General features: G+C 32.0%; 1 protein-coding gene and 1 long non-coding RNA gene across 8 annotated transcripts in view; one reads left to right on the top strand and one right to left on the bottom strand.

Annotated features, from left to right (window-relative positions):
- The window catches only part of tei (irregular chiasm C-roughest protein teiresias), a 429,576-nt gene that overhangs the window by 147,166 nt on the left and 267,691 nt on the right, over positions 1–14,719 (bottom strand). For all 6 annotated transcript variants that reach the window (XM_076535391.1, XM_076535392.1, XM_076535393.1 and 3 more), the window contains one exon: positions 8,879–9,220. In XM_076535391.1, coding sequence (XP_076391506.1) covers positions 8,879–9,220 — 342 coding nt within the window. The remainder of the gene's footprint in view (positions 1–8,878; positions 9,221–14,719) is intronic.
- The window catches only part of LOC143265137 (uncharacterized), a 594,179-nt gene that overhangs the window by 350,826 nt on the left and 228,634 nt on the right, over positions 1–14,719 (top strand). The window lies entirely within an intron of this gene.

Here is a 14,719-nt window from a genome sequence, read left to right as displayed (position 1 = left end):
AGGAAAACGGAAACTCTCCGGGCGCTCGTCTCTCGACACCCGAGCGAGCAAATTTTCCGCCAGAACGGATGCCGGGGACGTTTTAGAAGGCATTCGATGCCTTTACGAGCCAGTTCAGAGACACGTTACGCGACCCACTTTGCCCATTGTGTGCGTATACACACGTGCACGCACACATGTTGCCATTTCCGACGGTGTTATCCCTAGATATCTGCGACTCGATTTTCGTAAACGGTCGGACGTTTGATCTTTCTATTTTTCTCGCTCGCACTGATTTTGGGTGAAACTTGTTCCTTCGTTCATTTATTTCACTACCAAAGTGGTCAAATGGCCGTTTTACAAGCCTCTTATTGTAGGTTACAAAATCTGTTACTTTTCTTGAAATTCATGTTGATTTATATAAAAATGATGATAAAATAAGTGTGCATTGTATGCTGGTAGCTTTAGTGTTAAATACTAGGTTTATGAAAAATGATTTTTATAAAAATGAAAATAAAGTATGTATGCATTATATGCAGGTAGCTTAAGTGTTAAATGCTAGGTTTATGAAAAATGATTTTTATAAAAATGAAAATAAAGTAAGCATGCATTATATGCAGGTAGCATTAATGTTAAATACTAGGTTTATGAAAAATGATTTTTATAAAAATGAAAATAAAGTAAGCATGCATTATATGCAGGTAGCTTATGTGTTAAATACTAGGTTTATGAAAAATGATTTTTACAAAAATGAAAATAAAATTTGTTTGCATTAAAGTTGGGTAACTTTAGTGTTTGAGACTAGGTTTATAGAAAATGAGACGAAAATTCCGAAATTCTAAAATTGTAAACATCTGAAAGTAAAATCTGAAAATCAGAAAATCTAATCATTTAAAAATTTACAAATATAGAAATCTACGAACCCATAACTCTACAGACCTCGAAACCTTGAAATCTACATCCCAAAAATGTAAGAATGTAAAAATCTAAACATCCATAAACCTAAAAAGTTAAAAATCTAAAAATCTAAAGTTCTAAAAATCTAAAAATCTAAAAATCTAAAAATCTAAAAATCTAAAAATCTAAAAATCTAAAAATCTAAAAATCTAAAAATCTAAAAATCTAAAAATCTAAAAATCTGAAAATCTAAAAATCTAAAAATCTAAAAATCTAAAAATCTAAAAATCTAAAAATCTAAAAACCTAAAAATCTAAAAATCTAAAAATCTAAAAATCTAAAAATCTAAAAATCTAAAAATCTAAAAATCTAAAAATCTAGAAATCTAAAAACCTAAAAACGTAAAAATCTAAAAATCTAGAAATCTAAAAACCTAAAAACCTAAAAATCTAAAAATCTAAAAATCTAAAAATCTAAAAATCTACAAAAAATAAAAATCTGTAAACCAGATATCTGAAGACCCAGAATCCTGTAAACCTAAAGCTACATAAATAATTTAGAAACCCCTAAAAAATTGATAAGTTTTGCAATCACCAAATTTAGCAATCAAGTATGTGTCTATGAGTGTCGTCGTCCACACACATGGAGGTATCTCACCCTCGCTCATTACTGATTAACCCTACCCCTTCACAATTGTCCATTCTTCCACTAATCAAACGAATCACACCCCGTGTTCCAATTAAATTACGATTATCAAATAACATCGTCCTCCGCCGTCCAGCCACCCCTTTCCAATTAGATCACCGATGTAATTCTACACCGTGGTCATCACAGCTCCGTTCCCTGAAGTCTCGTCTCGACCGAAACGATTGCTATTTATCCCCCTAGCTAACATCTCTCCCTACCACTGTTTTCACAATAACACCAGGACGTGGCAGGAGAAACGGAAGGGGATGAAAGTTACGAGCGTATTATTTAGTTGATGCCGCGGTGAAATTGCCGGTGGCCACGGTCGAGATCTAATTTCCGTAGACTTCGTAGCCAGCACAATTCCCGTTGAAATATTAGGTTGAAGAAATCGCGATACCGGGTCGACCGTGTGAAAAAGCCGGGTCGTGGGACGCGTTTTAAAAATGGGCTTAATTCAAGTCGGCCAGGAAGTGTTATAATTCCACGGATGGATTTTTTTGTTTCTTGGTCGCTTGCGAGGGGATGAACGACCTAGAGAGATTTCCCTGATATTAGAACCTGAATATCGGAATGGACAAAAGAGCGTCGAAATTGAAATATAAATTAAATTTAGCCGAATAGACCTTTCATCTAACCAATGGTTTATTCACTGCGATTTTAAGAGATTTGTAAGGGTGAGATTTTACTTGTCTTTGAAGCGAAGAGGTATTGCTTGCTTTTGGGGGTGAATTTGTAAACTTTTTTTTAATAAAATCTATTATTTCTTGGATTATTTTTGCAAGGAGTAAATTAGTACCTAAATAATATTGTATATTTTTATGTAATAATTTTTGTACTTGTTATTTATACTTTTCTACAAATGCACCTTTGTAGACTAATATGTGATATATGTAATATGTGGACATTTTAAATCTCCATAAATAACTTTTTATCACAGCTTAAATATTTAAATTCTTTACATTCTCTTCACCTTTGCATTCTTTTAACAAAAGGTCAGTTACATTAATTTTGAAAATAAACCTTGAGTTGTATAGTAATAGACAATTCTACTAATATTAAAGTTCATCCCCATAACATAACAAAATTAATAATTTAATGTTGACTTAAATTTTGTTCAAGAACAGTAATATAATTTTAACTTAAACTTCGTGCAAGAACAATAATTTAGTTTTGATATAAATTTTGTTTGAAAATGAACAAAGTTTAATTTCTTTGAAAATAGACAACATTTAACTTGTTTGAAAACAGACAAAATTTAATTTGTTTGAAGACAAACAAAATTTAATTTGTTCCAAAACAAACAAAATTTAATTTGTTCCAAAACAAACAACATTTAGTTTGTTTGAAAATGGACAATATTTATTTTACTTGAAAATAAACAATATTTAATTTGTTTGAAAATGAACAAAATTTAATTTGTTTGCAAATAGACAATAATTCATTTGTCTGAAAGTAAACAAAATTTAATTTCTTTGAAAATAGACAACATTTAACTTGTTTGAAAACAGACAAAATTTAATTTGTTTGAAAACAAACAAAATTTAACTTGTTTGAAAAACAGACAAAATTTAATTTGTTATAAAAACAAAACAAAATTTAACTTGTTTGAAAACAGACAAAATTTAATTTGTTCCAAAACAAACAAAATTTAATTTCTTTGAAAATAGACAATATTTAGTTTACTTGAAAATAAACAATATTTAATTTGTTTGAAAACAAACAAAATTTAATTTGTTTGAAAATAGACAATAATTAATTTGTTTGAAGTCAAACAATATTTAATTTGTTCAAAATTAAAATACCAAAATACAGTTCATCAGATTCTCCCCATTTCAAAACCATCGCATAAATCAAGTAAAGATTTGTATCTCCGCGTAAAAGTTAAATGATTATTGTTAAGAGTGCAAAGATAATCGAGAGAAATGTATCAAACCGCGTAAACCGAGATCGTTTATCGCGATCAAATTAAACTCGTTGATACCAGGAGGGGAAACCAGTTTCCTGGTAGAATTCACCACGGTAGAAAAGAGATTTCGTGTCCCTATCTTGCCTCGAGGAACGAAGCCATGAGATAACAGAAGCGTACAAGAAGAGAACAACCTTAACCGCGCGTGGTAACACCGTAAACCATCTAACGTGTACACGGTTTATTTTCTCGTAGGTTAACTTCTTACGTTGTTGCTCGAGAAACCTCGCTAATTCACCCTCTTGAAAACGAATCGCCTGACGCGGGACTACATTTACAAAATTATGGGATTCTCGTTGTATTAGGTTAGGTTAGGTCGTGTTAAGTTTCGTAGGAGGTTAGGTTAGGTCGTGTTAGGTTTCGTATGAGATTAGGTTAGGTCTCCAGATTGGGGATATTCAATTATTAATCGCAATTGGGGTTTTGCTATTTTACATTTATGAGACGATTTTTTTTGTGAAAGCTTTTTCAGGAAATTTTCATATTTTTAAGGAGGTCGCATTTTTACAAATTTTTGCTGAAACAGAATTTTGTTTGTCTTTCAATATTTTTGTTTGTAAGAATTGATACATTTTTTAATTTTTCGTTCAAGAAATGTAATTTAATTTTTACTTAAATTTTGTTCAAGTGCAGTTGTGTTTTAACTTAAATTTTATTTAAGAGCAATCTTTAATTTTTACCTAAATTATGCTTAAGAACAGTCATTTAATATTGACTTAAATTTTGTTGCAGAACAGTAATTCAATTTTAACTTAAACTTTGTACAAGATCAATAATTTAATTTAGACATATATTTTGTTTGAAAATAAACAAACTTTAACTTCTTTGAGGACAAACAAAATTTAATTTGTTTGAAGACAAACATTATTAAATTTGTTAAAAAATAAGCAAAATTTAATTTGTCTGAAAACAAACAAAATTTAATTTGTCAAAAATTAAGCAAAATTTAATTTCATTGAAAACAGAAAAAATTTAATTTCTCTGAAAACAAACAAAATTTAATTTGTTTGATAACAAACAAAATTTAATTTGTTCGAAAATGAACAGAATTTAACTTGTTAAAAAACAAACAAAATTTAACATGCTAAAAAACAAACAAAATTCAATTTGTTAGAGGAAGACAATTTTCCAAAAAAGTAGTAGAAGAAGAAGAGAGTCGAATAGATCGGCAATTATGTCGCGGGACATTGATTTAAACACCGTTCGTAGAACAAGAGCCACATTGCAAGATGTAATTTCGTCGAATTCTCGATCATCCTCTCGACTTTGTATAAGTTCCGTGAAAGACAAACACCAAGCGTACAAAGAGAGAACAATTATCAGTCAACGGTGCTTCGAAAAGTTTCCATTTGAGGCAAGTTTCACGAAGATCCGTTACGAAACGACAGCCAAGAAAGGAATCTCGTTGTATCTGGCGAAGAATCGCTAGGGAAACTTCAATCAACCCGTTTTCATGATTCGCCGCTCTTTCAAAAACATTCGAGAAGTTTCCAAATACGAGAAACAGAGAACACACTCAACTGTCGAAGCTTTATTTACGTCGAGAGATGAGCACGCGCTGTAATTCTTTCTTCTTGTACGAATGATGAAACGACCCTCGTTGCAGCGTTGACAGATATATTCGTTCGAAATTTCGGATACGTTTCTTATTTCTTATGTTTTTATGGTTACTTAACCGGGGTTTATTGTCTATTATTGTCGCTATGAATTTTTCACTGTTTTATTAAGATTTGTATGAGTGAAAAGTTTGGTATACATTTGGTGAATGAAATACTTGTGAACTTGTGTGTGGTGTTATGGCGAGTAGAAATTTCGACGCGTGGAATTATGGCGGGTAGAAATTTCAGCGCGTGGAAATACGGCGCGTGGAAATACAGCGCGTGGAATTGTGGTGCGTGAAAATTACGGTGTGTGATATTAGGGCGCGTGGAATTATGGCGCGTGGAATTATGGCGCGTGAAAATTACGGGGTGTGGTATTATGGCGCGTAGGAATTTTCACGCGTGGAATTATGGCGCGTAGAAATTTCAGCGCGTAGAATTATGGCGCGTGGAAATACAGCGCTTGGAATTATGGCGCGTGAAAATTACGGTGTGTGATATTAGGGCGCGTGGAATTATGGCGCGTGGAAATACGTCGCGTGGAACTGTGGCACGTAGAAATTTCAGCGCGTGGAAATACGGCGCGTAGAATTATAGCGCTTGGAATTATGACGCGTGAAAATTACGGTGTGTGGAATTATGACGCGTAGAAATATAACGCGTGGAAATACGATGCGTGGAAATTACGGAGCGTGGAATTATACCGCGTGGAAATTACGGAGTGAAAAATTATATTTCTTAGTAATTCAAAAACGAAGCTTCAAACCCCATATTTACAAAGGGAAATCTTATTCAGAATCAGCCACCCCCCATTTAAGGGACTTACACTAATTGTGAGACACCCTGTATAAATAAGTGCGATGTTCCAACAAAGAATCAACTGCTTTTCAAAAAGAAAATATCCTCAGTTAAGGACGTATGTTGCAGAATAAAATTATTTCATAATTTCATTTCATATCAAAAAGAAAAGCTCCTCGGTTAAAAGGAAATACAATTAAATTCTTTCATACAAATTTATTTATTATTAATCTTAAAATTCTATTTGACTCAGACTTCCCGTACTCATTTGATTTACATTTGAAAATTTTAAACACTGAACCACGTTCGCCGGAATAAAATTATGTGGACTTCGGAAGAGATTATCTATTCATGAAAAGTACATTCAAAATACGCGAGCTTATTACAGGTAATATTACGGATTCGTCTTTCAGAGTCTCTGTCATTTTGACATTATTTAATACCTTTTTTTATGCAGTCTAATTTTGGTATAATTTCGATTCGATTTTTTTGTGAGTCGTAACATGCTGGACATTTTATAATGTGGCTTTGGAAGATGAAAGTTGTTGGAGCACAAAGATTTAAATTATCTCATTCATTTTATGGTGACCTTAAAATGTAGTATATTCTGTATTGTAAATTATTGATTTTTTTATGTCTTTATAAGTAATGTTGTTAATTTTGTTTTTTAAAATTTATTGTACTTTTTTATATTTAAAAATGACTAATATTTTAGTCATTTTTATAATATTTTAGTTATTACTATTTAATAACATATGATGTTTAATTAGTCATCATTCTGTTTGCAGTTCAGAAAATTATCGACTTAAATTTGAAGTTACAAGAACAAATTTTGCACCCCATTTTACATCCCCAATAATTAAAGCAACTTTGCTGTTTTGTCACAGTCTAACAACCAATTTTAACTTCCACCAATTTCTACTAATCTGAACTTCTATTAATTTCCATTTTGTCACACACGAATGTAACAATAAACACAACAATGTAAATATAAAAATAAAATTTCAATGCAATAAAAATTTCTCAATTGAAATAATCAACTCTTCCAAACAATTACAAGGCAACATATTCGAATTACGTTTATCTTTGCCTCAATTGATAAGCAACAAAACGCAATTAATAGAGGGAGTAGATAGGCTATAAAACGCGTTCATGTATTCTGAGATGAAACTGTCTAGCTATCTTAACTGTGAATGTCCAAGCGTTTCAATCTGAACGTCCAAGCAATTTGCATGCCACTTCTGGGAACGTAGGAAGTTGTGCTCCACTTCAGTGACTACCACGAATTACCGAGGAAACGTGGTTCTAACAAATAAAGCAATTAGAATTTATTAGTATCACACGTTCTACAGCTTCTGCGACAAACTACTTCCTACCAGCGTACTAGAATATAATACTTGCTTAATTTGTTTTAGGGCAATTCATTTATCAAATTCGTGCCAGAGATTCATCAAGTTGAAAATGGAGTTCTGAATAACGTGCAAAGTTTTCTTCGTTATGGATGGTGTTTGTTGAGAATTTTTGAAATTCTGCTTTTTATTGTATAATTAAGGACAGTATAATTATTTGGGGATTTAGATATATTAGAAAATTAGGTTTGAAAATTTTTAAGATTTAATTTGCAAGGTTATGGAACTTTAAGGTAGGAAATTTAGAAGGTTGGAAAGATAATATGGAATTTTTTAATTCTCAAATTTACTGATTTTTTACTTACGCAATTTTCAAGTCTCAAAATTTTAATTTAGTAGATTTTCGAGTTTGGGAATTTTGTATTTAGTAGAATTTCGAATTTAGAAATTTTGTATTTATTGAATTTTTAAATTTACTCATTTTTTACTTACTCAATTTTCAAGTCTCAAAATTTTTATTTAGTAGATTTTCGAGTTTGGGAATTTTGTATTTAGTAGAATTTCGAATTTAGAAATTTTGTATTTATTGAATTTTCAAATTCACTCATTTTTTACTTACTCAATTTTCAAGTTTCAAAATTTTTATTTAGTAGATTTTCGAGTTTGGGAATTTTGTATTTAGTAGAATTTCGAATTTAGAAATTTTGTATTTATTAAGTTTTCAAATTTACTCATTTTTTACTTACTCAATTTTCAAGTTTCAAAATTTTTATTTATTAGATTTTCAAGTTTGGAAATTTTGTATTTATTAAATTTTTAAAGTCGCTACTCAAGACTTAGCTCTACTTACGGGGGGCAATACTTTAGAATCTTAAACAATTACAAAATTTTTCTTTTCTATAAAATGTTAGTGTAACATCTTAAAAATATTGTTTCAAAATTTTAAAGTGAAATACGGAGCCCTTTTGAAGTTATGGCCGATTAGCGCCGCGATTAGTGCGGAGGACTGAAACTTTAAACGCGTTTTTCTCAAAACTACGTTCTTAAAATTGGCGTGGCTGATAACTCAAAAACTAGTTTATCAATCGCGCTCAAATGTTTTGCACATATCCATGACAATACTATCTAACATATGAACCTAAATGTATGAAATAAATCAAACATTAAAGTCCTTTTTATTGCAAAGCATTGCAAAAATTTTCAATAAAATTCAAAGTTTTTCTTTAAAAGCCATTTCTTCAATTTTACATATTTTGCACATTTCTGAGGTTCATCTACTAACTGTGAATGTTAGTTTTCGAAACATTGTCTGCAAACTTGCTTCGGACCAATATATCTTCCGCTAGAACCCACGCCGATTCACGAGACGCGCCAAAACACTTCCAGAAAGGAATGTCATAATTCCGGCATTTTGAAATATTTTGCAAAACAGAAAATATTCTGTAATAGGCAATAGTTATAATAAATTATACCTGAAATTTCGAAAATGCAAAACAAAGGAGTCCTATAAAAAAAAAATTCACAAATATCAGCTTATTTTCATGTGTCTAAAGGTATTACCCCCCTTAACCTACAAAAGAAATAAAAATGTTACTCACATTGCACGTCCAACAGTATGCTCGCGTTGACTGGCATCGGCAAAGTGACGTGACGCGCGACACAAGTGATGGTGGCGTTATGATGTCCCCTAAGGACTGTAAGGTGAGCTCCGCTGTGTCGGTCAGATGTCGAGGGCAACACGGTCAAATTGCCCGGTAGTTGTTCTGGACCGTCCAAAGTGGCTTGAGACAAAGTCATTTCCCATGCTAAATCGGGTGGTGGGTTTCCACCCTCGGCGGCACACTGGAGGGTCAACTCCGACCCCTCTTTCACCGGCACAAACTGGTTTCCAGGATCCAACCTTCGGCCATCTATCAGAAGATACGTCCCCCGGGGCGCATCTGCAACAAATCCGACCATCCGCTAAGTTCTCCCGATTGCTGACGCTGTAACGATGAAAAATCTTGTCGAATATATTCCGCGGAGATCGACTTTCTGGTGTAATCATTGGCGTCGATGGGATTCTTTTGTAGCGTGGACACGGTAACATAGGTTTAGGGACGTTAAATAATGTTGGACGGTAGGTGTTATTTGGGGACTCATGAAATTTGGGAATTTGGATTTGAATTAGGGATTTGAGAATTGAAAAATTGGGAGTAGCTGAATTTGAAGGTCTCGAATGACGGAGTATTAAGAAACTTGTGAAACTGGGAATAGAAAACTATGGACTTGTATAATTGAATAATTGAATAGTTGAATGATTGAATAATTGAGTGATTGAGTAGTTGAGTGATTGAGTAATTGAATGATTGAGTAATTGAATGATTGAGTAATTGAATGATTGAGTAACTGAATTATTGAGTAATTTAATGATTGAATAATTGAATGATTGAATAATTGAGTGAGTGAATAATTGAATGATTGAGTAGTTGAATGATTGAATAATTGAATGATTGAGTAATTGAATGGTTGAGTAATTGGACGATTGAGTAATTGAATGATTGTGTAACTGAACGATTGAGTAATTGAATGATTGAATAATCGAATGATTGAGTAATTGAATGATTGAGTAATTGAATGATTGAGTAATTGAATGCTTGAATAATCGAATGATTGAGTAATTGAATGATTGAGTAATTGAATGATTGAGTAATTGAATGCTTGAATAATCGAATGATTGAGTAATTGAATGATTGAGTAATTGAATGCTTGAATAATCGAATGATTGAGTAATTGAATGATTGAGTAATTGAATGATTGAGTAATTGAATGCTTGAATAATCGAATGATTGAGTAATCGAATGATTGAGTAATTGAATGATTGAGTAATTGAGTAATTGAGTAATTGAATGATTGAGTAATTGAATGCTTGAATAATCGAATGATTGAGTATTTGAATGATTGAATAATTGAATGATTGAGTAATTGAATAATTGAGTAATTGAGTAATTGAGTAATTGAATAATTGAATAATTGAGTAACTGCATAATTGAATAATTGAATAATTGAACAAAAAATATCTAAACGAAATTTTTCCTCTAAGCAAAGCAAAGTTATTTCGATCCCCACCAAGTTACGCCAATGTGAACACTCTTTTATAAACGTCGTCGTAAACTTATTTGCAGAGGGAGAATAAAAAGTAGCTACATGAAAAAATACAGGGGTGGAACGAAATGAAGAAGGGTGGGACCGACTGTCAGAGATTTCTCGTTTTTAAAGAGTGATCGCTGAAATTTTTAACGCGATGAGCTGTCACAACGAAAAAATACTGTAATGGGGATTATGAAAGATTAAAATGTTCATCGTGTTCAGTTTTTGCTTTAATTCGTAATGCTACAATGCAAATTTTTTCTTTCTTCCTGTTCTTCTTAATATTTCGATGAATTTAATCTGCTTCAATTTGTTACGTCGGATTAATATTGCAATTTTTATGACGTTCCGTGCTTGTTCGTCTCCCTTTTTCGCATTTGAATAAATTGAACTTGCACGACAGTTTTAATATTTTGTAAAATTCATGAATATTTATTGTATTCGCAAGTGTAAATACTCATTTACATTTTCTATATTTATTAATTCTAGTATTCATCTGTGGCACACGATACAAATATTTATAAATAATTTTTGTATTAATAATTAATATTTGCAAATATTCAAATGTTGGAAATATTTATAAATATTTATTGCACACAAAAATACTAATATCTGCAAATAATTGCTATATTTTTGCCAGTAAAAAATGTAATTCAAAATATAAACATTCATTTATTGATAATGGTTTTGAATCGATATTTACACCGACGCGATTTTAATTAAAATTTTCGAGGTACAAGAAAATTAAATCGCATCTATATGCAAAAAGAGAAAAATTTGAATGAAATTGTACGTCAGGGGGTTAATGAATGAACGTCTAGTTAATTCAGCGTTCCAGGGGAGAAGATAGATTGGGGCCAGTTTATAACTGGAAGATTGTATCTTCGGGAGTCTGAAAGCAACGAACGACGTTCAATCCGAGGGAAATCCAGACACACACTTTGCATACACTTTTCGCCTCAATTTTCAGTCGAAAAATCAGGAACCTGGCCCGCTGGAAAACTTCCAGATCCGTGTAATGCGATCGCGAATCGAGGAAAGGAACGGATTCTGAAGGAAAAGAAGGCTCTTGCTACGCTGCTTATATAATATATTCCCCTGCGAGCATACGCTTTTTCTTCTTCTTCTTCATCTTACTTTTTGACAATTCACCTACGAACTTATCTTTAACGAGCCTGCCAATCCAGTTTTCTTCTTCTTAATTTCTTCTGTATTCTTTTCATTATTCTGCACATTCTCGATTTCAATTTTTTTAGCACACAAAGTTCCTCTACGAGTTTATAAAATTGACGATCTAGAGAATTGTTAAAACTTTATGATGGTTAAAAGACGACGAATTTTTCTGAGAAAATTGTAGAAACATTTTTGAGTAGAAACTTGAAGATTTATGAATTTGAAGGAGTAAAAAATTTCTGCCTTTCAAACATGTGAGTTTCTATGTTTATTAATTATGAAATTAATGAGTACGACCAAGAGACTTGTTGAAACTTTATGATGGTCAAGAGACAACTACAATTTCTTTGAGAAATTTAGAAAAATTTTCACGAAAATCTCAAAAATTTATGAAAATCAAGAATTTCCAAAATTTCTGCCACTTCAAATATTTGAATTTTTACATTTCTTAATTATCCTACAAGTGATCATGCTAATAAAAACATACCAGTTTAAAGTCACTCTACAAAACTATATATTAGCCAATTTGAAGTCCACATTTTTTAATAGAACACATCTTAATAAACAGAAAACAATACGTTCATAATACAATTAAAAAGGAAAAGAATATTTATTATTTCCCAAAAATTAAATCGAACTAAATTGTCGATAATGTTTAACGATTTTATGGAGAATCAACGATAGTTCTCGTGTGCCTTTATGTAAGAACGGTGAATTATAAAGCTCCTCTTCTCATATTCACGCAACATCGTATTTTTTCGAGTGACATATCAAACATGATGGAATTTCATAGCAAGCACGCGTACAGAATGTGCTGTCGCTATGAATTTCATGCAAACTTTATTTATATTTCCATTAGGTACCGCTATTGTTACGCTGATGTACACGTCTTCATTAAGTGATAAATGTTACGCTTTTTCGAGGATACCGCATAAATTAATTCAGAAATGCTCATGGAGGAAAATTAAATAAAGCTTGAGGCATTCATTTTTGAAATGTTATCTCAACGAGCTGAGAAATGTATATTTTCGTTTCATCAGGAAATTCTGTAATTTAGGTAAAAATTGTAAATACATCGCGAAATTGCAGGGTAACTGACAGTTTTAGTGTTTCGAATTATAAGAATGGGAAAATGAAATATGGAAAATTTTAAAGTGGATGAAATTAATGAGTGTGCATTCAGGAAATATAAAATGGAAAAATTGAAACATTGAACAATCAAAGAATTGAGAAGTTGAAGATTGGAAAAATTGAACAATTGAACCATTAAAAAATTGAAAGTGGAGGAATTGAAGAATTGAAAAATGGAGAAATTGAGAAATTGAAAAATTGAGAAACTGAAAAATTAAGAAATTGAAAAATTCGAAAAGTGGAAAATTGAAAAATTGAAGAATTGAAAAATTAAAGAATTGAAAAATTGGAAAATTGGAAAATTGGAACATTGAAAAATTGGAAAATTGAACCATTAAAAAATTGAAAGTGGAAGAATTGAAGAATTGCAGAATTGAAAAATTGAAAAATTGAGAAATTGAGAAATTGAGAAAGTGAAAAATTAAGAAATTGAAAAATTGGAAAATTGGAAAATTGGAAAATAGGAAAACTGAATAATTGAAGAATTGAAAAATTGAAAAATTGAAAAATTGGAAAATTGAAAAACTAAAAAACTGAAAAATTGAAGAACTAAAAAATTGAAAAGCTCTACCAGTAACTCGTAAGTCATAAAAATCACCAAAAACGAATTGAAAATCTCTAGATTCGGCAATCTATACTTTTCCCAAAACGTTTCGTAATTTTATGTTAATTCAACTCGACGGTTTTAATTCGCATTCATGTCGTTCGTTCGGACTTGCATTACAAAAACAACACAGTGATTTCATCGAGAGCCAATTCCGTGGATGAAATTTGAAACAAAGCTCGGGGATTTATCGAGCGATCGAAAGCACTTTTTTTCAGTTGGTTGAATGAAACGCGGAACTTTGACGAGACCCGTTTATTCAGTGAAAATTTCGACGAAATTGCAGACAGAAAACGCGAATGAGAATACCACGAGAATTCTTGTGTTTCAATCGTGTCGTAGCATTTGTTTTGTATTTCGTACTTTTCAAACGAACGGATCCGTAAATAATGAACTGTTTCGCTCTCCATACATCTCATTGGAAACAGAGATTGAATCCACGGAGTATAATTGATAAAAGTTCTTGTTTTTCCCCGTTGCAGCAGGAATATTTCTTAGAATTTCGTTTCTGCTTCGTTATATTTGATTTATTGCCTGGCTAACGGGCCCGAACGATTTATGATTGAGTTGTACTACTGAAATATTGCATCACGCGCAGACTACGCTTCGATACAGACTAGTTTCAAACTCCAATATCCTATAATTCTATCGAAATCATTAGAGGAAATATTACAGACTAATTTCGTTCATCTAATGAGCTCGCTTGACAAATTCCTCGAAAAATTATCTTCCCAACCCGACGAAGAATACCGGTAAACACTAATTAAACTTTGACCGTACCGTTTAAACAAGTTACGACGAAACGAATTTTCAGCGAATCGAAATAAAATACGCGATGCGATTTAAATACGAATTGAACTTCCGATCCTGTTTAAAAACCTGCACGCTGCGAGGAGTTGTAAAGGGTCGAGGTAAAATTTGATTTCAATGCTTGATAAGCGAACTGAAATCACGTAAATCGCTGTTTCCGTTGCGTTTTATTGCATTAAATTAAAACTCGTGACAGAGATTGCAATTTCGATGGCCCGAAAAATCTGCAGACCCTCCAGCTTTGGTAATCCGTTTCGCGAAGCATCCCGTGCCACCGTTTTGGCAAGATTCAGGCCACGAAAGAATTTAATGAACGTCACCGGATCTTATCGGCGGGGAACGAAATTGTACAACGTGGAAAATCTCGTTGAAACGCTTGGCACACTACTCGATTACATAAACACGATCAATTTGGATGGGAAGCATGATTCTTATTACTGATATACTCTTCTGACCATTCTCGTGAATTATGTTCTCTTCTTTCCAAATCTGACTTTAGCATCTTTAGGGTGAAATTGATAATTACTATACGTAGTGAAATATTTTTCGAGCTCTTCATTTTAATTTAGAATAAAGTTGAGATTTGTGGGAT

This window comes from Megachile rotundata, chromosome 9 (genome assembly GCF_050947335.1).
Source record: "Megachile rotundata isolate GNS110a chromosome 9, iyMegRotu1, whole genome shotgun sequence".
In the NCBI taxonomy this organism is placed as follows: domain Eukaryota; kingdom Metazoa; phylum Arthropoda; class Insecta; order Hymenoptera; family Megachilidae; genus Megachile; species Megachile rotundata.
The sequence above is the reverse complement of the archived record's forward strand: the minus strand, read 5'-3'. Positions and strand labels throughout refer to the sequence as shown.